This window comes from Scyliorhinus torazame, chromosome 3 (assembly GCF_047496885.1).
Source record: "Scyliorhinus torazame isolate Kashiwa2021f chromosome 3, sScyTor2.1, whole genome shotgun sequence".
NCBI lineage: Eukaryota > Metazoa > Chordata > Chondrichthyes > Carcharhiniformes > Scyliorhinidae > Scyliorhinus > Scyliorhinus torazame.
In genome coordinates, this window is record NC_092709.1 from 252,442,970 (window position 1) to 252,468,606 (window position 25,637).

Here is a 25,637-nt window from a genome sequence, read left to right on the forward strand (position 1 = left end):
GAAGAGGCGCAGTCCTCCCAGGTGAGGGGGATGGGGGGCAATGGTCAGGGCAGACGGGCTAGACACAAGCGGGTGGCTGTCCACCGTTACCTGCTGGGCCAGCGGGCACGTGACAGGCTGATAGACGCCCGCTTCACTGACTAGATGGGCATGGGAATCGGGTAGTATGGCCACAGACCGCACACCATGGCAACAGCCGACCACCCACACCCCCCACCCATCCACCCACCCAGCACCCTCCCCCCCCTCCCCAACACCATCCACCCCACCCGCATGTACACCACCCCCCCATTGCCGATCCACCTGCGGCACAACGGCCGGGCTCACACACTTGCCGGTGGACGCGTGTCTATTGCAAGCCACGGAGGATGATGACAACCCGCCCTGCGATGAGCTCCTGGCTCCACATCGTTGGACTATGTCTGACCCATGGCCACAGTACCACCATCAACCCGGACCATCCCTGCATGCGGCTGTGACACGGCAGCGCACGATCCTGTCCTCTGCCCGGGGGGATGTTGATGGCGGCCCAGGGGGAACGGGGCAGACTCACCTGGGGCTGAGGTAAGACCACCCCTCACACACACAGACTTGCGCTCAACGTACATGACACCCCCGCACGCTTAGGACAGAGCACAAAGGCAGCTTCTGTAGGTGTAACATTGACTTTAATAACCAAAGGAGTTCATGCACATGCCCTAGTCCCTAAAACTCATCTGTGCCCTGCACCCATGCCAACTTACTCAGTGTCTAATTGTTTGGCCTTTCGGGCCCTTTGACTACGTCTACGTGGTTCCCCAGACAGCACAGCAGAACTGGAGGTGGACTCCTGTGATTCCTGCCCTCTGACACGGGATCCCTTTGGCGGCCGTTTCCTGGGGCGTCCTGGCCTATATGGGCCAGGCTGTGGCCCGGGCGACTGGGATGGTGAGCTGCCAGCCTGTCCTGCCCGTTGCCCACCCGATGCACCTGGGACGGGGGAGGGGGGGGGGGGGGGGGGGGGGGGGGGGGAGTCCGAGGTGTCGCGGTGTACCGGGACCGGGGGGGGAGTCCGAGGTGTCGCGGTGTACCGGGACCTCCCCTACAGGGGGAACCAGGACAGACCACAGCACCTCCTCCTCCCTCGGGGTGCCCGATGGCCCCCAGGCCTCTACATGGGTGGGGGATGCAAACGGACTGGCCATCCGATGCCCCCCCCCCCGACATCTGGCGCTGCCAGTCCTGGAGGCCCGTGCTGGTATCGACAGGGGTCTGCAGGTTTGCAGCCATGGAGCTCAGGGGATTGGCAAACCCTGTCTGTGACTGTGCGACGCCGGCTCGCACATGGCCAATGGCACCGATGCCCTCAGCGATGGTCTGCTGAGACTGGGCCATGGCCTGCTGAGACTGGGCCATGGCGTTGAGCGTCTCTGCCATCTGGTGCTGGCACTGGCTGATGGCCTCCTGTGAGAGGGCAGCCATGTCCTGGGCCACAGACGCCGCCTGCACGGAAAGCCCCAGGCCTCGCAAACCGGTCCCCATGTCTGACACCGTCGCACCCATTGCCTCCACCGCGGACGCCACCCGTGTGGTGTCGGCCTGGGTAGCACGCATGACCGGCACCACTCCCAGCTCCTGGACGCGGGTGGACTCCTCCACCTGCGACTGCAGCCGCCGCAAGCCGGCCGTCACCCTCTTCGCTCGTCTCCGGTCCGGTGGTTGCATCGGATCTATGGGTGGGTGTGGTAACTCCAGGAACCGGGGATCAATCTGAGCGGCAGATGTTCGCTTGGGCTGGGCTGCCCTCCGACCGCCCGGCCCCTCTGCTGCTCCTACCTCCATCTGCTGTACCGGGACAGCTGTGTTGCGCACACCAGTGAGTGTACCAGACGCCTCATCACTAAAGTGCCCAACCGAGGTGAGTGTTTCTGCGATGGTGGAGGGTGTTGGTGACAGCAGTGGCGTTGTGTCGAGCTCTTCGTCCCACTCTGAGTCCATGGCACTTTGGGGTGGGGGTTCGTCTCCACCCATCCACTCTGTGTCACTGTCCGGTATTTTGTTTTCCTGGGTAGTGCTGTCCCGGGTAGGGGTGTCCTGGGTAGTGGTGTCCTGGGGAGTGGTGTCCTGGCTCGGCTGTGACGGGGGCCTGTGGCTGCCCCTCTCGTCGCTGGGTGGCACACGCCTGCGTCGTCGCACCCGCACGAGACGGCGGCGTCGTCTCCCTGTTGCTCCAGGTCTCTCTGTCCCCAGTGGTCTCCAAGGGACATCCTGCGGGCGTCGCATGCCGGAGGGTCCGGGTCTCTCCGTCTCCCGTGGCCTCCGCGGGGCATCTGCGTGCGTCGCATGCCGGAGGGTCCGGGTCTCTCCGTCTCCCGTGGTCTCCGAGGGGCATCATGCGGGCGGTCTGCATCTGCCGGGATGGGTGCCTCGACGTTTGCTCCTGCGATACACAATGTAGCATGCATGGTTAGACACGCAGGCAGTGATCAGGTGATATGGGGGAGGGGGATATGGGGGAGGGGGATATAGGGGACGGGCTGTCGGTGGCTCACTTGCTAGTACGCCCCCGACCTCTGCATCAGCAACCTCCCGGTCCTCGGGTCCGCCAGCCAGTTCCAGGGCCCTTTCCTCGTGTTCGGTCAGTGGCCTCTCATCAGCGGGGCCTCCTCCAGTCCTCACATGCTCCCTGGTGTTGTGTGCGCGTTTCTCCTGTGGGGAGGGGGGGGGGGGGGGTGGCAGGGGTAAAAGGCAACAGTGTTAGACAGGTATGAATGCACGCCATCGGATGCGCGTGTATTGCAGAGGTTAAGGTTAGGGCTTGATTCACTTGGGGAAATGGGGGAAGGCGGATATGGGGGAGGGGGATATGGGGGGAGGAGGGATATGGGGGAGGGGGAATATGGGGGAGGGGGGATATGGGGGAGGGGGATATGGGGGAGGGGGGATATGGGGGAGGGGGGATATGGGGGAGGGGGGATATGGGGGCGGGTGGGACATGGAGGAGGGTGGGACATGGAGGAGGGTGGGACATGGAGGAGGGTGGGACATGGAGGAGGGTGGGACATGGAGGAGGGTGGGACATGGAGGAGGGTGGGACATGGGGGAGGGTGGGACATGGGGGAGGGTGGGACATGGGGGAGGGTGGGACATGGGGGAGGGGGGGCATGGGGGAGGGGGGGACATGGGGGAGGGGGGGACATGGGGGAGGGGGGGATATGGGGAGGGGGGATATGGGGAGGGGGGATATGGGGAGGGGGGATATGGGGGAGGGGGGGATATGGGAGATATGGATATCGGGCGGGGGGGGAGGGGGGGGGGGGAGAGAGGCTCACCCTGGCTGCTCTGACGAGGTCGTTCACCTTCTTGTGGCACTGGGTGCCTGTCCGTGGTGTCAGGGCCACAGCGGTGACGGCCTCTGCCACCTCCCTCCACAGACGCCGGTTGTGGCGTGGGGCAACTCTGCGGCCTTGTCCGGGATACAGGGCCTCCCTCCTCTGCTCCACTGCACCCAGGAGCGCCTCCACATCCCGTGACTGGAACCTCGGGGCTGAGCGGCGGGCGGCCATCCCGGTCGGGTGTTCCGGTCGGGTGTTCCGGTCGGGTGTTCCGGTCGGGTGTTCCGGTCGGGTGTTCCGGTCGGGTGTTCCGGTCGGGTGTTCCGGTCGGGTGTTCCAGTCGGGTGTTCCAGTCGGGTGTTCCAGTCGGGTGGGGGGGGAGCAGCGCGTCCTGATGAGCCGTATGACGCCGCACGGCGTGAAGCACGTGAGCAAGCGCGGATCCCGTCACGTCGCTGCTAGCCCATTCCGGGCCGAAGACTTTGAGACGTTTTGGGCGGCGTGATGAAAGTCGGATTTGCGCCGTTTTTGGCGCCGATCGGCGGACTTTGCGCCGATAACAGAGAATTTCGCCCCAGATACTGAAAAAGGATTGTTTTTCAACTATCAATGCAATTGTAAGTTTGATTGGTGAGACTGCATCTGGAACTGTGTACACTATTGGTCTCCTTATTTAAGGAAGGGTGTAAATAGATTGGAAGCAATTCAGAGTGTTTACTGGACGAGTACCTGGAATGGGATGAGGAAAGGTTGGAAAGGCTGGGATTGTATCTTCTAGAGTTTAGAAGAGTGAGAGGTGACTTGATTGAAACATTTTTGATTTAAGAATAAGATAATTTTACAGTGTTATAGAATATAGAATTTACAGTGCAGGAGGAGGCCATTCGGCCCATTGAGTCTGCACCGGCTCTTGGAAAGAGCACCCTACTCAAGCCCACACCTCCACCCTATCCCCATAACCCAGTAACCCCACCCAACACGAAGGGCAATTTTGGACACTAAGGGCAATTAGCATAGTCAATCAACCCAACCTGCACATCTTTGAACTGTGGGAGGAAAACGAAGCGCCCGGAGGAAACACACGCAGACACGGGAAGAGCATGCAGACTCCGCACAGACAATGACCCAAACCGGGAAGCGAACCTGGGACCCTGGAGTTGTGACGCAATTGTGCTAACCACTATGCTACCGTGCTGCTCAACATATATGATCCTGAGCTGTCTTGACAAAGTAGATGTGGAGAGGATATTTTCTCTTGTCGGAGATGAAGGCCACTGTTTAAAAATAAGAAATCGCCCCTTCAAAACAGAGAAGATAATGTTTTTTCATCTCAGGGTTGTGCCTTTGGAAACAGAAAATGCTGGATAATCTGGCAGCATCTACGGAGAGGGTCAAAATATAATGGATTATATAGTTGGGTGGGGGGGGGTCAAGGATTTGTCAGAGCTAAAGAGAGATGACAAAGACGCCATGGACACAAGACAAAGGAAGTGTTAATGGTAACATTAAGGACTAATGAAGTGCTGATAGTGGCATAAATAAGATAGCAGAATGGAATGAAGAACAAGTGACAGATCGCCCTGTGGGAATCCTATCATGAACCCTCCACACTTTCCCATCCCTCTGACTCCACTCCTTCTAATTACAACCTTTGTGTCATGGGAATGTCACTTTAAGAAACGTTCGTCTGCTCAAGAGGCTGCATGATGTCAGAGTGTAGGTGGAGCTGAGCTCTGGCTCTGCTTTTTAGTTTTGCTTTGAGGAAAAGCTTGGGTGTGTCTGTTATTTTTTGGTTTCGTTTTAGTGTTGGAGCTGAAGCCAGCCAAAGAAGGTGTAATTTTGTTCTCTCTGCCATCAAAAGACCATCTCTAGATCATTTGGTGAATTCAGAGTGATAACTGCTCTCAGAAAATAATTTAAACCTAATGTGCTTCTGTAAAAAGGATTTTTATCTTATGTATGTTAAAAGGAAAGTTTAAGGATTACTTAAGAGTGTTGTATTCTTTGGGGGGTGTATTTGAATTGATGGGTGTCAAGATGTTCACTATGTTTTAAAAAGGTCAACTGAGTTCATAGAATAAACATTGTTTTGTTTTTTAAAATACTTTTAAATTTCTGCTGCACCACACCTGTAGAGTGGGCCGCATGCTCCCCATACCACAATCTAGTAATAGTCATGGGTCAGGTGATCTCCATGATATACTTTGGAGTTCTCTAAACCCTGGCCCATAACAAATTGCCTTGTATTCACTAAACCCTCTGACCTTTTCCTTTCTGATGCTGAATGTTCTGCGCTCAGCAAAGGACTCAATTTCATTCCCATACGTCCTCACCTCAATGAATTTTGGGCCTTGTATAACGCTGAACTCTTCTTCTGTTGCCTTTGTCTCTGTGCTCACTTCTTTGGGCAGGAGTCGATCCCCCATTCAATGGATCTTTTTCACCCGCTTACAGTCTGTTCCCTCTACCTGGACCCCTCCCTCTGGTCTCCTACTGCTCTTTGTCTTTTTATTGTGAACTATTAGCGCAACCGTGACCATCTTAATTTCTCTGCTCCTCTTCTCCACTCCAATCTGCTTCCTTTTGAACTTACTGCACTCCGATCTCTCAAGTTCAACACTGACTTTATCAAACCTTGTGACGAGGGTTGTACTGGTACTGTCTGCCATGCTGACCATTACCTCGCAGAGGCTGAGCGCCAACTTTCAGCACTTCCTCCTACCACACCCTGGACCATAAACTCACCACCGAACACCAAGCCATTGTTACCAGGACTGTCACCTGCCTCATCTCCTGCGGAAATCTTCACTCCAGTTTCCAACCTCAGTCCCCCACCCCTGCACAGCCCACTTCTACCTGCTTCCCAAAATCCACAAACAGGGCTGCCCTGGTAGACCAATCATATCAGCCTGTTCCTGCCCCCCAAACTAATTTCTTCCAATCTTGACTCCATTTTCACACCCACTGCCTCGTCTCATCCCACCTATATTCATGATTTCTCTGATGCCCTATCAACAATTTCCAGTTTCCTGGCCCTAACTGCCTCCTCTTCACTATGGACATCCAAACCCTCTCCACCTCCACCCCCACAAGGTAGGTATTGGGCTCTCCGCTTTTTCCTTAAGCCAAGGTCCGAACAATCCATGTCCACCACTACTCTCCTCCACCTAGCTGAACTTTCTCTCACTCAACAATTTCTCCTTTAACGTTTCTCACTTTCTGCAAATGAAAGGTGTGGCTATGGGTATGGCATGGGCCTCAGTTATGCCAGTAGCAGCAGCAGCCAGCCTGGAGCATATGTTGTCTTCGAGGGTTGAGGCATGAGGCTTGGCCAAGAGCCAAGAGGTGAGCAGAGCAGCAGTCGGGAAGTGCGAAGGCGGCCAGGTAAGTGCTGGTGTCAGGTCTCGGGGAATCAGGGAACAGCAGCCAGCAGGAGTGGGGTGACTCAACTAGAGTCAGAAGCCAGACAGACAGAAATGAATGTGAGAGGGCTGGGCAGCAACTGGACCGGGCATCGAAGGCAAAAGAGAGCAGAGACCAGGCCAGATAGTCAGCAGCATAGCAGCCAATCAGGAGCACATGCAGTCGTTAAGGGTCGAGGCCCAGCCACCTGAGCGAGAGGTGAGTAGAGCAGCAGTTGGGAGCTGAGAAGGCCAGGCAAGCGGCGGCATCGTGTCTTGGGGAATCGGGGAGCAGTGGCCAGCGGGTGCGGGTAGACTCAACCAGAGCCGGAGACCAGATCAGGAATCAAAGATGAGAGAGCTGAAGCCAGGCACTATAGCCAGCAGCAGCAAGCCAGGAGCCCATGTGGTCGTCGAGGTCTAGCCACCAAGTGAGAGCCAAGAGGGCAGAAGTTGCGAAGAAGGCCAGGCAAGCGCAGGTCATGTCTCAGGGAATTGGAGAGCATCGGCCAGCGGGAGCTGGGCGACTAGCCAGAGCCAGTGGTCAGCCAGGTAGGGCTGAGAGTGAGAGGATTGGGTAGTAACCAACACTTTATTTCTTCTTGTGGATTTTGCATGTTGAATGTACTGCCTTTTTTGGCACCAGTCATTTCTCTCTCTGACCGATTGCGATTTCTTTTATGATACCTGGCTGGCCTTGACCATCCATCGGCCTCACAGCTTTCCCAAAAATTACTACCAGCAGCCAGTTATGGGGTCAAGGTGGCACTGACGTTATTCGGGGTGGGGCTCGATGTAATTGGGGGTGGGACGTGACATGGGGTCCCCAAAAATGTATATCTGCCTCTGACTGCCAAACCTGCCTAGTTGATCCAGCATTATTTGGTTTTATTTTAGATTTCCAGCACCCACAGTACTTTGCTTTTATTTGAGTGGTCTTTCGAAATCTCTTCCTCAAAAGGCAGTGGAAGCAGAGTCTTTGTATATTTTTACTGCAAAGCTAGATAGATTCTTGATAAGCAAGAATGTGGAATTATTGTTACAATCAGATCAGCCATGATCTTATTGAGTGGCGGAGAAGACTCGAGGTGATGAGTGGCCTCTTCCTGCTCCTAATTCGTACCTTCATGTGCTTTACGGCAGGGACCTGGGTTTGATTCCGACCGCGGGTAACTGTCTGTGTGGAATTTGCACTTTCTCCTCATGTCTGCGTGAGTTTCCAGGTGCTTCGGTTTCCTCCCACAGCCCAAATATGTGCAGGTTACATGGATTGGCAATGCTAAATTGTCCCTTTGGGTGGGATTACAGGGCGGGGAATTGGGCCTAGATAGGGTGGTCTTTCAAAGTGCCAGTGTAGACCTGATGGGCCAAACGGCCTGTTTCTACACTGTAAGGATTCTATGATTCTATACTTCTATGCTTTGGCTAAAAACAACCCAGGTTGGAATGACTTACCTTGGATGAGGTATTAGAAGCTGACCTATACCCATAGAATCTTCAAACCATCAAGGCAGTCTTCAGAAGAGTAGTGTATTTGGAGGGGGGTTATTGTCCAAAACATTCAACATTGTGGCAGAGGAAAGGGAGATTTTCCTACATCTTAAGGTCTACTGCACTAGGTGTTGACAAAAATGGATCAGAAAGTAAACTTCAAGCAGCACTATAGAAAAATCAAGAAGTAGAAATCAATAACAGATGGGACAATAGATAGAATGATGCGGTGTAGGCTGTGATGCCTAAAACGTAGTGTGGTTACAGAACATAGAACATTACAGCGTAGTACAGGCCCTTCGGCCCTCGATGTTGCGGCGACCTGTGAAACCACTCTAAAGCGCATCTGCACTTTTCCCTTATCGTCCATATGTCTATCCAATGACCATTTGAATGCCCTTAGTGTTGGTGAGTCCACTACTGTTGCAGGCAGGGCATTCCACATCCTTACTACTCTCTGAGTAAAGAACCTACCTCTGACATCTGTCCTATATCTATCTCCCCTCAATTTAAAGTTATGCCCCCTTGTGCTAGACATCACCATCCGAGGAAAAAGGCTCTCACTGTCCACCCTATCTAATCCTCTGATCAACTCTGAACGGTTGAGACAACATCAAACTGCAACAACACAACTGTAAAACGTTTAAAATAAATGAACTGACATTTGACCATGTGAACAAAAGTATATGAAAGACTTAGGACATGCCTGCAAAAAGTACTGATATGTTCCACCAGGTAGCTAAAGGAAACAATATTTAACTTTATTTCTAATATCAGATTTACATTTTGCATTCCAAAATATAGAACAAGATTTATTTTTGTGCTCACGAACTTACGTTATAAAGTTTTCCACATGCACAGCAGCTTCAGCAATCTTTTGAGGAGGAGGTCTGGCAACATAGTTTTGCAATTGCTTAATGTCTTTAGTTAAAGCATCAAGTTGTTGTTTGATGGCATTATTCTCGTATAATTCCTTACACTGAAATTTGAACAGAAATTCATTGATTCGTTTAAATTATTTTGTCAAGATGATTGAAATAAAACATATACATCTGAAATATGCGTTTGCTTAATTAGCATATATTTTTAATTATAGTTCCATTGAGCAATATACTAGTGTTGATATTAATATCTCATATTGTTACTCAAGTAAAACAGGACAAAAGACAGACCAATTAATCCATACGATCCATGCCAGTGTTTATAATTCATACAAGCCTCCTCCCACCTTATATCATCTAACTCTATCAGAATACCCTTCTATTCTTTTCTGTCTCATGTACTAATCTATCTTTCCCTTTAAAGTGTTTATGCTATTTATTTCAAATACTTCATGGGGCAGCACATTCCATATTTTAACCACTCTCTAGTCTTTATCTGAAGTCCCTATCAGATTTACTAGTGACAAACATTTTTGACCCCTGGGTTTGTACACCATCACCTAATGATGTTTAATGTGTTTTTTAAGTGATATTTTTCCACACAGAATTGGTTAACCAATTAGTATGAAGTCCTGAAGCAGGTTTATTTTAGAAAAATCTATGAATTCATTATGAACTTTAAATTTGCTTCCTTGACAGTAGCTAAGATTTCCAAATGTGTACTTCTTCAAAAAGTGGACACAAAATTAGTAATTGGGCAACAAAACTCAGGCGACTGAACAAAAATGCTTCATTCAGTTTTTACATCAATTGTATGCTATAGCAAGCATTAATTAATGAACTGTCATAGCATAAATACTGATAATAAATGTTTCCTTCTCTTTAATCAGTGCTACATTCATTGAAAATAAGACCATAAGACATAGGAGAGTCTGCTCCGCCATTCAATCATGGCTGATATTTTCTCATCCCCATTCTCCTGCCTTCTCCATATAACCCCTGATTCCCTTATTAATCAAGAACCTATCTATCTCTGTCTGAAAGACACTCAGTGATTTGGCCTCCACAGCCTTCTGCGGCAAAGAGTTCCACAGATTCACCACCCTCTGGCTGAAGAAATTCCTCCTCATCTCTGTTTTAAAGGATCGTCCCTTTAGTCTGAGATGGTGTCCTCTGCTTCCAGTTTCTCCCACAAGTGGAAACATCCTCACAACTTCCACTCTATCCAGGCCTCGCAGTATCTTGTAAGTTTCAATAAGATCCCCCCTCATCCTTCTAAACTCCAACGAGTACAGAGCCAGAGTCCTCAACCTTGTACGACAAGTTCTTCATTACAGGGATCATTCTGGTGAACCTCCTCTGGACCCTTTCCAAGGCCAGCACATCCTTCCTTAGATACGGGGCCCAAAACTGCTCACAATACTCCAAATGGGGTTGACCAGAGCCTTATACAGCATCGGAAGTACCTCCCTGGTCTTGTATTCTAGCCCTCTTGACATGAATACTAACATTGCATTTGCCTTCTTAACTGCCAACTGAGCCTGCACGTTAACCTTAAGAGAATCGTGAACAAGGACTCCCAAGTCCCTTTGTGCTTCTGATTTCCTAAGCATTTCCCCATTTAGAAAATAGTCTATGCCTAAATTCCTTTCTCCAAAGTGCATACCCTCACACTTTTCCATGTTATATTTCATTTTCCACTTTATTGCCCACTCTCCTAGCATGTCCAAATCCTTCTTCAGCCCCCTTGATTCCTCAAAGCTACCTGTTCCCCCTACAGATCTTTGTATCATCTGCAAACTTAGCAACAGTGCCTTCAGTTCCTTCTTCCAGATCATTAATGTACATTGTGAAAAGTTGTGGTCCCAGCACAGACCCGAGGCACACCACGAGTCACTGGCTGCCATCCTGAAAGAGATCCCTTTATCACCACTCTCAGCCTGTCAGCCAATCCTCTATCCATGCCAGGATATTACCCTGAACACCAAGGGCTTTTAACTTATTTAACAGTCTCCTATGCGGCACCTTGTCAAAGGCCTTCTGGAAATCTAAATAAATCACGACCACTGGTTCTCCTTTGTCTAACTTCCTTGTTACCTCCTCAAAGAGCTCTAACAGATTTGTCAGACACGACCTCCCTTTAACAAAGCCGTGCTGACTCAGTCTTATTTTACCATGCACTTCCAAGTACTTTGCGATCTCATCGTTAATGACAGACTCTAAAATCTTACCAATGACCAAAGTCAGGCTAACCGGCCTATAATTTCCCATTCTCTGCCTCCCTCCCTTCTTAAACAGTGGTGTTACATCAGCCATTTTCCAGTCCTCTGGGACCCTTCCTGCCTCCAGTGATTCCTGAAAGATCATCACCAATGCCTCCACAAGTTCCTCAGCTATCTCCTTTAGGACCGTGGGGTGTAGTCCATCCGGTCTAGGTGACTTATCCACCTTCAGACCTTTCAGTTTCCCCAGAACCTTCTCCTTAGTAATGGACATTGCACTCACCTCTGCCCCTGGTTCTCCTGGAGTTCTGGCATCCCACTGGTGTCTTCCACCGTGAAGACTAATGCAAAGTAACTATTCAGTTTGTCTGCCATTTCTTTGTTTCCTATTATTACTTCTCCAGATACATTTTCCAGTGGTCCAATGTCTATTTTTGCCTCTCTCTTACCTTTTATATAATTATATCCTCCAATCTTCCTTTATATTACTAGCTAGTTTGCACTCATACTTCATCTTCTCCCCCCTTACTGCTTTTTTAGTTGTCCTCTGCTCACTTTTAAAGGCTTCCCAATCCTCTGGCTTCCCACTAATCCTCGCCACTTTGTATGCTTTTTCTTTAGCTTTTATGCTGTCCTTGCTTTCTCTCGTCAGCCTATTTGGCACCTTGTCAAAGGTCTTCTGGCAATAGTGGCACTCTTGAATTATTACTATCCTTGATTCCTACTGAAATTCAAGTGACAGTGGTGTTTAATTTCTAACCAGGGCCAATGACATTATGGCAGCAATTACATTTCTAAGTACTTAATGAGTGATATCTTCCAGTTTTCAGAACTCCACATGGTCTTGACACCCCCCATCCCCCAGTTCTCTGTTTCCTTCAGAGATATCCACATTCCTCCAATTCTTGCTGATATCCAATTTTAATTGCTTCACCACTGGCGGCCACAGCTTCAAATGCCAAAGTCTTAATTTCTCTATCTCTATCCTTTCTCTTCCTCCTGTAAGATACTCCTTAAAATCTTCTTAGATTAAGTGAGTGGGCAAAGATCTGGCAAATGGATATAATGTAGGCAAATATAAAATTCTCCATTTTGGCAGGAAGAATAAAAAATAAGATTATCTAAATGGAGAAAGATTGCAGAGGTCTGAGATTCAGAAGGATCTGGATATCCTAGTGCATGAATCAAAAGGCTAGTGTGCAGGTAAGGCAAACAATTAGGAAAGCTAATAGAATGTTATTGCTTATTCTGATGGGAATTGATTACCAAAATTGGGAGGGTGCACTTCAGTTAGACAGGACACTAGTGAGACCGCATTTGGAGCGCTGTGTACAGTATTGGTCACCTTACTTAAGGAAAGATAAAAATGCATTGGAAGCAGTTGAGAGAAGGTTTATTTGTGACAAGAGAACAAGAAAATGTATATTTTTCTTTTGGTAATATTGTCACATTTATGTACTGAAAGATAAACTGTTGAGTGTTGAGAGTATAATTGGAATAAGAGACATGCTGGCTGCAAGAACCTAATCTAACAGACCAAAGTGGTTTTGATATGGTAATCAACTAAGAGGAACTTCAATCAGGATTTTTCATAAGATCAACAGGGCTTAGTTTTGAATGGGTTGTTTTAGTTCAAAATATGCAGCTTGTAAAATAAGATACAAGTAAGTAAAGATACGGTCATTTTTTAAAGGCTAAAGTAAAGCAATAAATGGAACCAATTCTGGGAAGAAAGCCTTTCTAAAGAGGCTGGTTGAAACAATAGAGAGATCAAAGGTAAATAACACATTTCAGAAAATACTGAAGACTATGTACTCCTGGCGGTTATGGGCCGTCTTTTCCTAGGGGACACATTACGGACATGGTGAGATACATGGACGCGAGATACACAGGGGTCTGTAGTTGGTGGCCTGTGTGCAGGCGATGGGGTTTGGTGCAGGCTGGGATATAAGGGGGATGCAGGCTGATGGGCTTTTAAACATGAATAAAGTTTTAACCTTTTCTTACAAATTAAACTTAATTAAAGCTATACCTTATTTCTAATATCCAAAAATACAAATATAGATTATTTAAAACTACCTGTTTCCTGACATAAGCACTAAGATAGTACAAGATACTCTATTCACACAATGCGACATTATTGATTAGGTCAATTTATCTCAATGTTCTTAAGGCATTGAATTAATTATCAGGTTATGTTTACTTTTGCATTTTTGTTACTTTATGTAGCATGCACATGGGGAAATAATTACCAACCTTTACAGAGACTTTTGCTGCTCCTTGGCATACATGATTCGAAGAGCTGCCTCGGCATTCTAGTTTCATTATGATTTGTTCCTCCCGGTTGCTGTACAATTTCGGTAATGTGCCTAAAAGCTCACTGTCCAGCCCTATTTGCTGGCATTCCCACTGGGCTGCAATTCTGAAGACCCAAAAAGATTATTCTGCTTTTCTCCATGATTTATGAAACACCTCAAGTCACTTTTAACAATATGTTGCTTACCTCAGAAGGTTTGATTTGCATACAGCAAATTTACCATTAGAAAATAAATAGCACAAATAAATGAGAAAATGTAATCACTGATGGGAGTATTATGCCAACATACAGAATTATAGATTAATGTACACACCAAGGAGAAATTATAGATTAATGTACACATCATCCTGTTGAGCTATAAGATTCCTTAACTGTTACCCTCATTCTTGGATAAGGTCCTATCTATGGTCGAGTTGGGTGAGGGGAGAATTTCAGATATCTATGGCCTGATCTTGGCGACGGAGCAGGCTTTGTTGGAGGAAGTAAAGAGAAAGTGGGAGGGTGAACTGGGTGTGATTTTTCATTTGGTGGGAACGGGCGGGGGGGGAGGGAAGGAGTGTGGTGTGAGGCTCTTCACAGGGTCAACTCCATCTCCTCTCGTGCTAGGCTCAGTTTGATCCAGTGTCAGGTGGTGCACAGGGGGCACTTCACCAGGGCGTGGGTGAGTGGTTTCTTCTCAGGGGTGGAGGATAGGTGTGATCATTGTGCATGGGGACCGGCGAACCATAAGCACACGTTTTGGTCTTGTCCTAAACTTGTAAGCTTCTGGGTCTCCATTTTCATCACCATGTTGGGGATTCTGGGGATTCAGCTGGAGTCATACCCATTGGTGGCTATTTTTGGTGCATCGGACTCACCAGTGCTGGGGGCGAAGGTGGACGTCCTTGCCTTCGCCTCGTTAATAGCCCGGAACCGAGTTCTGTTCGGGCGCAGGTCCCCGACACTGCCAAGTGCTTCTGTCTGGCTGAGTGATCTGATGGAATTTTTGTATCTTGAGAAGGTTTAAGTATAGTATGAGGGGACTGGTGGAAAGATTTTACTCGAGGTGGCAGCCTTTCATCGTTTTCAGGGAATTGGTAACCATGAGTTGCTCGGTGGGGGGCATTTTGAGATTTGCTTATTTATGGGGCGGTTGGGGGTAGGAGGGGGGTGTTGTGGGTAGGTGTATTTTGCAAGGGAGTTTGTTATATGTGATTGTTTTGTTTTACCTTGATATAATGAAAAGCTTTTCTGAATAATTTTTAAAAAATTGAGTAATGATTTGGCTGGTTTGAATGGCTCACCGTCCCCAAGAGTTTTGGGAGAACTGGTTAGGTGCGAGAAATGGAAATTTTGCAGGAAGAATATCTTGGGCAGCATTGTAGCACAGTGGGTAGCACAGTTGTTTCACAGCTCCAGGGTCCCAGGTTCGATTCCCGACTTGGGTCACTGTCTGTGCGGAGCCTGCACGTTCTCCCCGTGTCTGCATGGGTTTCCTCCGGGTGCTCCGGTTTCCTCCCATAGTCCAAATATGTGCAGGTTAGGTGGATTGGCCATGATAAATTGCCTTTAAGTGTCCAAAAATGGTTAGGTGGGGTTACTGGGTTCCAGGGAGAGTGGAGGCATGGCCTTAAGTAGGATGCTCTTTCCAAGAGCCGGTGCAGACCCGATGGGCCGAATGGCCTCCGTCTGCACTGGAAATTCTATGATTCTAATTACTTTTTTTCCAATTAAGGGGCAATTTAGCGTGGCCAAAACACTTAACCTGCACATCTTTGGGTTGTGGGGGTGAAACCCCCGCAGACACAGTGAGAATGTGCAAACTCCACATGAACAGTGACACATGGCGGGGATTCGAACCCGGGTTCTCAGCGCCATAGGCAGCAGTGCTGACCACTGTGCCACATGCCGCTCTGGATTTTAATATCATTAATGGCTTGGGCACTTCATGCTCCATCCCTCAGTGGCGCTTGGCTCCTTAGGCAGAGGTCTCAAAGGCGTGAATTAGTTTAAGCATTTACAAGTTGGACCTGGGTGCCATGGCTGCAGAGGGGGAACGGGAGGCTAGAAAATCTCTGAAAAAGCCCCGAAGATTGTCAGGCTTTCTGGGGTGTAGCATCCCAGGCCGGGGTCAGTAGTGGGGAATGACGTGGTGCCAAGTCCATGGACTGCGTGTGTCCCCCACGGGATTGGGGTGGCCTGGCTCAGACTGCCATTGCTGCAGTATTGTGTTTTAAACATACCCTTCTGGTGCTACATATAGGCTCTTGGTTGCTCACACTGCTGAGTGCTCACTTGTCCTTTGAATGCTCAGAGAGTTTCTCGACACCTGGGAACAGCCGCCCCTCTGGACACCCTTATATCCCAGCTGTTTCAAAAGGGAATGGGCTTGGCCAAGCTCAATCAGGGGCCCACCATGTGTTGGCACTGCTCACTGCAGAGGAAGCAGGGGATCAGCAGAGCTCACCCTGTTCCATGGCCTTTGGAACTCTTTGCCAAAGAGCACCTAGCATTATCCTCACTTTCTATCTGCTTTTGCTCAGCTAATCTCCGAACTAGGTCTTTTAATACTATCAGCTTCAACTTTATCTAACAGTCTTTTGACGGGCATTACTGAGTGTCTTCTGGGAGTCCATGTAAATAACATCCATAGAGATTTCCCTGTTCACTACTTGAATTCAATCAGGTTGGTCAGGCATGACCTACCCTTTACAAATCCAAGCTGGAGCCCTCTGATCAACTGCCCATTTACAAGGTGTCCAGTTACTACCTTTAATTATAGACTCTAGTAATTTACCAAAAGATGCCGTTGGGCGAACCAGTCTACAATTTTCTCTCTCAGCTTTCTTAAATAACGGAGTGACAAGAGCAAGTTTCCAATCTAAGGGACTGGTCTACTCTCGAATTTATCAATAAATTTACAAAACGTTTAGATTAGGCTTATTCATATTAATTTGAACCAAATGATGGGGCGGGATTCTCTACTCCCACGTCGAAGTGGCCGCGCCGTCGTGAACGCCGTCGAGGTTCACGACGGCGCGGAACGGCCCCGGTCCCGACCGATTCAGGCCCTGACAAAGGGCCAGGATCGGGGCCGCGTCATCTACACGCGCCAGGCCTTGTTGCCCGCGTAAAAGCGGCGTCGCATAGATGACGCGGCCGGCGCCGCATAACGGGCGTCATCCGCGCATGCGTGGTTGTCGTCCTGTCTAAATACGCCCCGCAAGAAGATGGGGGACGGATCTTGCGGGGCCGCGGAAGGAAGGAGGTCCTCTTTCAGATTCCAGGTGAAGCCCGGTGCAGGATCCCCCCTCGCCCCCCCCACAGGCCGCCCCCCCAGCGTTCACGCACCGCCCACGACTGCAGCGACCAGGTGTGGACGGCGCCAGGGGGAACCCGCCGTTTTGGCCTGGCCGCTTGGCCCATCTGGGCCTCAGAATATCGGGGGTGCCGGAGAATCGTCATTTTGGGTGTCTCCGGCGATTCTCCGGCCTGCGAAACTCGACCGGGCCGTTCCCGCCGCTTGGGAGAATCGCGGGAGGGCGTCGGACCGGCGTCCCCGGAAATTTTGGCGGCCCAGGCGATTCTCCCAACCGGCGTGGGAGTGGAGAATCGCGCACAATATTTTTCATTCAAATATGAAAAGTTTAAAAAGGTCCTTTTAAAGGCTAATTAATGCTGCTAGTTACTTACTTTGCCTGCTGTCGTAAGATGTTTAGATTTTGTTGAATAAGTTTGATTGCCACTTTTTTATCTGACAGACTAGTTTCGACAATATCTGGAACAGGAGCTTTCATGTACTGTAGGGACACAGTAGGTACAGGCAGATCATGAGTCTTCAGATTGCTCAAGATTCTGTCTTTTGCTAAAATGGAAATAAAAATACCATCATAAAAGTATCTGGGAGCAAATGCTACAATAGTAAATTATAATACTTGCTTGTAAGACTAGACAATCGTAGGTGCCATTATTGCACAATTTTGTGAATTGTGATAAGAGTCTCCAAATTTTAACATCCTGCATAAAAAACAGGTCTGAGAAATAGCTTCCTAAAATCGGTTTCCTAGGTAATTTTTTCATGTTGGTGCGAATTCTGGAATCAAAATCCCTGCTCGTGCACAATTTCCTCCTGCTCTTTGAAATAGCAGATGATTATCATCATAGAAAAATTATATAGAAATACAACTCCTTGTTGTATTGCACATACACCATTTCTTTTTCAGACCAACTTTTTATGAACAGTACATACTTTACATTTCTCAACATTATTATCCTAAACCCAATCATTTTCAGCTACTTCTTCAATGATCATCCCTCCATCACAAGGTGAGAGATGGTAAGGTTAGCTGACGATTGCACTATGTTCAGTAGCATTTGTGATTACTCAGATACTGAAGCAGTCTGTGTCCATGTGCAGCATAAGATATAGGAGCAGAATTAGGCCACTCGGCCCATCGAGTCTGCTCCGCCATTCAATCATGGCTGATATTTTCTCATCCCCATTCTCCTGTCTTCTCCCCATAACCCCTGATCCCCTTATTAATCAAGAACCTATCTATCTCTGTCTTAAAGACACTCAGTAATTTGGCCTCCACAGCCTTCTGCGGCAAAGAGTTCCACAGATTCACCACCCTCTGGCTAAAGAAATTCTCCTCATCTCTGTTTTAAAGGATCGTGCCTTTCGTCTGAGATGGTGTCCTCTGCTTCTAGTTTTTCCTATAAGTGGAAACATCCTCTCCACGTCCACTTTATCCAGGCCTCACAGTATCTTGTAAGTTTCAATAAGATCCCCTCTCATTCTTCTAAACTCCAACGAGTACAGACCCAGAGTCCTCAAACGTTCCTCATACGACAAGTTCTTCATTCCACGGATCATTCTTGTGAACCTCCTCTGGACCCTTTCAGGGAGCATTCTTGTGAACCTCCTCTGGACTCGTTCCAAGGCCAGCACATCCGTCCTTAGATACGGGGCCCAAAATTTCTCACGATACTCCAAATGGGGTCTGACCAGAGCCTTATACAGCCTCAGAAGTACTTCCCTGGTCTTGTATTCTAGCCCTCTTGACATGGATGCTAACATTGCATTTGCCTTCTTAATTGCCGACTGAACCTGCACATTAACCTTAAGAGAATCAAAGACCTGGACATCATTCAAGCTTGGGCTGGTAAGTGGCAAGTAACAAGTGCCAGGCAATGACCATCTTCAAGAAGAGAGAATCCAACAATCTCCCCTTGAAATGCAATGGCATTGCCATCACTGAATTACCCACTATCCTGGGAGCTACCGTTGACCAGAAATTGAGCTGGACCAAGCATATCAATAATATGGCTACAAGACCAGGCAATTAACTCACCTTCTGATCCCCCAAAGTCTGTCCACCATCTACAGGGCACAGGTCAGAATGTGATGGAATACTCTCCACTTTTCTGGATGAGTGCAGCTCCAACAACACTCAAGAACCTCAACACCATCCAGGACAAAGCAGTCCTTTTAATTGGCATTCTAATACACACCTCAATCATTCACTTCCTCCAGCACCAATGCACAGTGGCAGTGTTTACCATCTACAAGATGCACTGCAGCAACTCACCAAGGCTCCTTCAACAGCACCTTCCAAACCCACAAGACATCTCCCATCTAAAAGGGCAAGGGCAGCAGATGCATGGGAATAACATCATCTGTAGGTTCCCTTCCAAGCCACACACCACCCAGAGTTGGAACTATATCACTGTTCCTTCACAGTTGCTGGGCCAAAATCCTGGAACTTCCATCCTAACAGCATTATCTACAGCACACGGACTGCAGCAGATCAAGGGCAATTAGGGATAGAATAAAGAAAGAACAAAGAAAAGTACAGCACAGGAACAGGCCCTTCGGCCCTCCAAGCCCGTGCCGACCATGCTGCCTGACTAAACTACAATCTTCTACACTTCCTGGGTCCACATCATTCTATTCCCATCCTATTCATGTATTTGTCAAGATGCCCCTTAAATGTCACTATCGTCCCTGCTTCCACCACCTCCTCTGGTAGCGAGTTCCAGGCACCCACTACCCTCTGTGTAAAAAAGCTTGCCTCGCACATCTACTCTAAACCTTGCCCCTTGCACCTTAAACCTATGTCCCCTAGTAATTGACCCCTCTACCCTGGGGAGAAGCCTCTTGACTATCCACTCTGTCTATGCCCCTCATAATTTTGTAGACTTCTATCAGGTCGCCCCTCAACCTCCGTCGCTCCAGTGAGAACAAACCGAGTTTATTCAACCGCTCCTCATAGCTAATGCCCTCCATACCAGGCAACATTCTGGTAAATCTCTTCTGCACTCTCTCTAAAGGCTCCACATCCTTCTGGTAGTGTGGCGACCAGAATTGAACACTATACTCCAAGTGTGGCCTAACTAAGGTTCTATACAGCTGCAACATGACTTGCCAAGTCTTATACTCAATGCCCCGGCCAATGAAGGCAAGCATGCCGTATGCCTTCTTGACTACCTTCTCCACCTGTGTTGCCCCTTTCAGTGACCCGTGGACCTGTACACCTAGATCTCTCTGACTTTCAATACTCTTGAGGGTTCTACCATTCACTGTATATTCCCTACCTGCATTAGACCTTCCAAAATGCATTACCTCACATTTGTCCGGATTAAATTCCATCTGCCATCTCTCCGCCCAAGTCTCCAAACAATCTAAATCCTGCTGTATCCTCTGACAGTCCTCATCGCTATCCGCAATTCCACCAACCTTTGTGTCATCTGCAAACTTACTAATCAGACCAGTTACATTTTCCTCCAAATCATTTATATATACTGCAAACAGCAAAGGTCCCAGCACTGATCCCTGCGGAACACCACTAGTCACAGCCCTCCAATTAGAAAAGCATCCTTCCATTGCTACTCTCTGCCTTCTATGACTTAGCCAGTTCTGTATCCACCTTGCCAGCTCACCTCTGATCCCGTGTGACTTCACCTTTTGTACTAGTCTACCATGAGGGTACCATAGACAATAGATGCTCGCCTAGCCAGCAACACCTTCACCCCATAGAAGAATTTAAAAACATTATCTGTACGTAGGACTCTGAAATACTTGCCAAAAAGTGAATCAAAACGGTGATTAAAACTTGATGTTCTATAGGTTGTAAAAGGCTCATAGTGCAGCTGGGTCCAGAGATTCAATGTCTCATGAAATTCATGCTGAATACGCTCATTGTCAACATATTCAGTCCAAAGATCCTAGATGAACAGAAAATAGTCAGGTTAAAGTCTTGTAACCATCACATTGAATTAACCTAATTTTATTTCATATCTCCTATTTAATGATTTCATTGGATTAAAGCTTGATAAGCATGACGATTTACCTGCTGGTTCTGCATGACCTTTGCCAATCTATGTGTATCATACTGCACAGGTAGAGAAGGTAGATACAGATCAGTCTTTTGCAGATTCATATCCTCCAGCCAAAAGGCAAAAACATGGAAAAGCCTATTCAAAGGATAAACATGCATTTATGTAGTATCTATGTCCCAGAAGAAAATGCTTCATATAATGAATTGGTTTTGAATCACAGTAAATACCATCAAGTATGTAACCACAACAGCAACATTTCATAAACATAAGAGAGGTTACCAAGTAATCGCTCACTGATGTTGATTGAATAGAAACCCACATTATTTGAATATAGTAACAAGAGTTGGCCATTTATTCCCTTCAGCCTGTTCAAAAGCTGATCTGTGACCTAACTCCATATGCCTACATTTGCCACAAATCCCTGAATACGTTTGATGAATGATCTATCAAACTCAGATTTAAAATCCAGCATCAACTGTTGCTTGCGGAAGAGAGTTCAAACTTATACTAACTTTTGTGTCCAGAAGTGTTTCCTAATTTCACTTGAACAATCTGGCTCTAACTTTTAGAATATGTCACCTAGTCTTAAGACTTCCCAACCTGTGAAAAAGAATCCACTCTAAATTCAAAACATCTGAAAATTAATATTTGAGCACCAGGTTTCTACTTTGTCATAATAGGCTGCTTATTGTATTTACCAGATCATAACATCCATGTGTTTGACAAACGCATGGATAAGATGGGTATAGAGGGATACGGCACAAAGTAGTGCTGAGGGTTTTGGCAAAAGTTGGTATCATGACCGGTACAGGCTTGAAATGAAAATCGCTTATTGTCACAAGTAGGCTTCAAATGAAGTTACCGTGAAAAGCCCCTAGTCGCCACATTCCGGTGCCTGTTCGGGAAAGCTGGTACGGGAATTGAACTGCGCTGCTGTCCTTGATCTGCTTTACAAGCCAGCTATTTAGCCCACTGTGCTAAACCAGCCACTGCCCGAAGGGCCTGTTCCTGTGCTGTACTGTTCTTTGGCGTTCAAAAGGCATCTTGATAAGATGTGCCAGCATTTTAAAAATAAATCTCAAGGGAAAAAATATTTCAGGTATGTGCCATCACAGAACACAAACAATGCAGCACAAAGGTTATCTATTAACGTTTATCATTCGGGAACAAAGACAACAATGCAGCCAGAAGTTTCACTAATCACTGAAGCCAAAAATATTCCTCATCATTGTTGTCACTCAACATCCCTGGTGTCTTACGAGCTATCATTTTTGTTCAAAGAGCATGTCATCTTTACTGCCACCTAGGGCATTGCTGAGATTACATTTCTTGACTGTTTCACTATTTGCCACAAATTTCTCACTGACTCACACACCTGAGAAATGATTGGTTGCTTTATTCACCCTGTTGGTTGTCAATTTGTGAGTTGGAGTTATTAAAACAGCTTGTTTATCATAAAAGGCACGCAAGACTGCCAGATATCACAGTAAGCTGCTTCTTTATTTCCACAGCCTTCTTTTTTGGTATTGGTTATATCTTTTATTTGTCCTAATTGCCCTGGTCTACAGTCCATAATTTGTAGGAATACCCAGTGCTCCTTTTTAAAAATTAATTTACGGCATGTGGGCGTCACTGGCTTGGCTAGCATTTGTTGTCTTGCTAGGTCATGGGCATTTAAGAGTCAACCATACTAATGTTGAACAATCAACAACAGTTTAATCATATTCACTGTGCTGAATGTAGAAATTATTATATATCTGTTGAGATCATGTTTTTAAAAGCCTGGGTTAAGGTCTATATTTGTTGCAGTAATACTATTAAAGAACCTAGGTTATGGTATCCAAACTGTGTGTTTGCTAAAGCTGTAATGAGGGAGTCGTAAAAGGTGAGGTCATGATTGATTCCAACCACTTCCTTGGTTACAGATAAAGCGCTAATGGGGCAGTGTTAGGATTGCTGGAGATTCCCTGGAGTGTAGATTATATATGAGCGGTTGTATTTAGTCCTAGCTAAGCAGGTCATGTGACATCTTTAAAAAATGTTTTAGAGTACCCAATTCATTTTTTCAATTAAGGGGCAATTTAGCGCCGCCAAACCATCTACTCTACACATCTTTGGGTTGTGGGGACAAAACCCACACAAACACGGGGAGAATGTGCAAACTCTACATGGACAGTGACCCAGAGCCGGGATCGAACCTGGGACCTCAGCGCTGTGAGGAAGCAATGCTAACCACTGTGCCACCGTTCTGCCCTGTCATGTGACATCTTAGTGGGATACAGATTATGTATTAATGGTAAGAGCCAGGTTTCACAACACAGAAGGATTTTAAGTTGAACAGCAGTTTTGCCAAATGCTGTTTGGTTGAGCAGAAGTCTACTGAATCTGCTCTTGAAAGGATCTCTCTCCAAATTTCTTTACACAGCTGAGCAACAAAAATAGTTTTGTTAACTTTATCAATGGCATTTGAACTGTATTGGATTGCTTAATTGGAGTTAGTAGCAGCTGGTTGATAGTAAGTTTAAGATCTTGTGTTTAAGAACGGTTTAATTGATAATTGTAAAGCCATTTCTTTGATAATAATGTAGTTAATTCCATGTGAAATTAAAGTTTGTTTTAACATAAAAGATTGGTCAGTCATCACTCCTGGGGTGAAGTATCCTTTCCTCAGTTTTACACATTTTAAAAGGTTGTTTGGGGTTTTCGTCTGCTATCCTAACATATGTTGGGGCGGAGGGGGGGTCTGGTCTGCTAACCTAACATCATCAGACTTTTAATTCCAGATTTTTATTAAATTTGAATTCCACCATCTACCATGGTGGGATTTGAGCCGAGATACCCAGAGCATTACCCTTGATCTCTGGATTACTTGCCTAATGGCAATACCACTATGTCACCGTCTCCCCTTAGAAAGCGAGTAAGAAAAAGAGTTCCAGGATTTTGACCCAGCAATAGTGAAGGAACAGTGTTATAGTTCCACATGAGGAAGGACTGTAGCTTTGGGGGGGGGGCGGGTGGTAGACTTGCTGCTAGTGGTGTTCTTATGTATCTGCTCTCCTGGAACATGTGTCAGGAACTTATAACACACTAATAGGGCTTTTTTTAAAAAAAGAAAGCAGCCACCTGGATGCTTTGGTCACAACGTCTTGAGCCACAATTGCACCTCTTCTTCATTCATCCATCCCCAAGATGAACACGAACAAGAACTGAGGAATTTCAATCTTTGGTGCTGTTTTGTCTGAGAGGTAAGTGACGGTGGCATTTTTTTTGCTGTCAGAATAATATGCCAAAATAATGGTGCAGTGGATCCTCTCATGGCTAAATATTTTTTATCATTATTGTTTCAATGTTTTAAATGTCCATGGTCTTTTTCAAGTTAAGGCAATTATCCATTGGTCCAAGTTCAAAAATCCATCTTCCCTTGCATTAATCACGAATGTGTGAAATTGAAACATCTTTGCCTTTTCTGGCATCTTCTGCACTATTCTGGTTCAATAAGTATGTTTAATCCTTATCTTTTAAATAAATCTGTAGCACCAAGATATCGACCCGTCAAAATCAGCAATCCCATTTGCTACTCTGCTTGCTTCACATAGACACAGAAATCCCATTCTGCCTGTGGTCTCTTACCCAATTTTTCACTTCTTCTAGCTGTGACCATTTTGCAGCATACCTATGAAAAGTGTGCTTGCGGTTTTCTATTTTCACTAGTCCTTGATGCTTCCAATCCCATACAATTTTGTCAGGTGAAAGACGACAAAAATATCTCTCAGCCATTCTATTTCCATGTTCCTTGGCATACCTTACCACTTGTAGTTTGAATCTTATGGCCTGAGCAAACCTCATTTGTCTTGCACTCATTGGGTTTTGTGCCAACTACTGGTATTGTATGCATAACTTTGAACTAAGTGTTGATTATCCGTGCAACAGGATGATGTTCATTAAGGCAATTGTTTTCAGAAAAATATTCACCTTATGGTTTGGCAATTACGGTAATTTAAATTTTTTTAGTGGAAAAATAACTTCACATTATCAGAGACCGATCGGGGTGCCAAAGATTTTAACATCCATAGTGGGAAAGGAAGAATTGAAAAAGGTTAAAGCAATAAAGGGCAATGATAGAAACCTACTTTATTATAGGTAATAAAGATTTAAGGGAAGAAATGATTTAGTAACATTATACTATTAAAAATTATATATTAAGCCATGACAGCAGAGAATGCTGAAAGCACGGGAAAAGATCTGATAAGGAAGTCAGTATTCAAACTGACTATCCATGTTGCAGAATAGACTCATTGTTATCATTACTGGGCAAACATCCCAGTTCTGGAGAATATGGTGGGAAACAGGTGGTTCGTTCACACCATATTATGGAAACAGAGACATTTTCTCATACCACATTATCTCTTAAAACTTGATAGACAGACATTTGGTTGAATTAAATGAATTCTAATTATTTTAACCCAATCATAGAACATATAGTGCAGGAGGCCATTTGGCCCATCAATGCTACACCGACCCACTTAAGCCCTCACTTCCACCCTATCCCCGTAACCCAATAACCCCGCCTACTCTTTTTGGTCACTAAGGGCAATTTATCATGGCCAATCCACCTAACTTTCACGTCTTTGGACTGTGGGAGGAAACCGGAGCACCCGGAAGAAACCCACCCAGACACGGGGAGAACATGC

General features: G+C 46.7%; 1 protein-coding gene across 6 annotated transcripts in view; it reads right to left on the reverse strand.

Moving 5' to 3' along the window:
• The window catches only part of epg5 (ectopic P-granules autophagy protein 5 homolog (C. elegans)), a 269,249-nt gene that overhangs the window by 82,117 nt on the left and 161,495 nt on the right, over positions 1–25,637 (reverse strand). For all 6 annotated transcript variants that reach the window (XM_072497129.1, XM_072497130.1, XM_072497128.1 and 3 more), the window contains exons 24-28: positions 20,958–21,081; positions 20,691–20,832; positions 17,299–17,470; positions 13,566–13,731; positions 9,043–9,185 (exon numbers count right to left, since the gene is read on the reverse strand). In XM_072497129.1, coding sequence (XP_072353230.1) covers positions 9,043–9,185; positions 13,566–13,731; positions 17,299–17,470; positions 20,691–20,832; positions 20,958–21,081 — 747 coding nt within the window. The remainder of the gene's footprint in view (positions 1–9,042; positions 9,186–13,565; positions 13,732–17,298; positions 17,471–20,690; positions 20,833–20,957; positions 21,082–25,637) is intronic.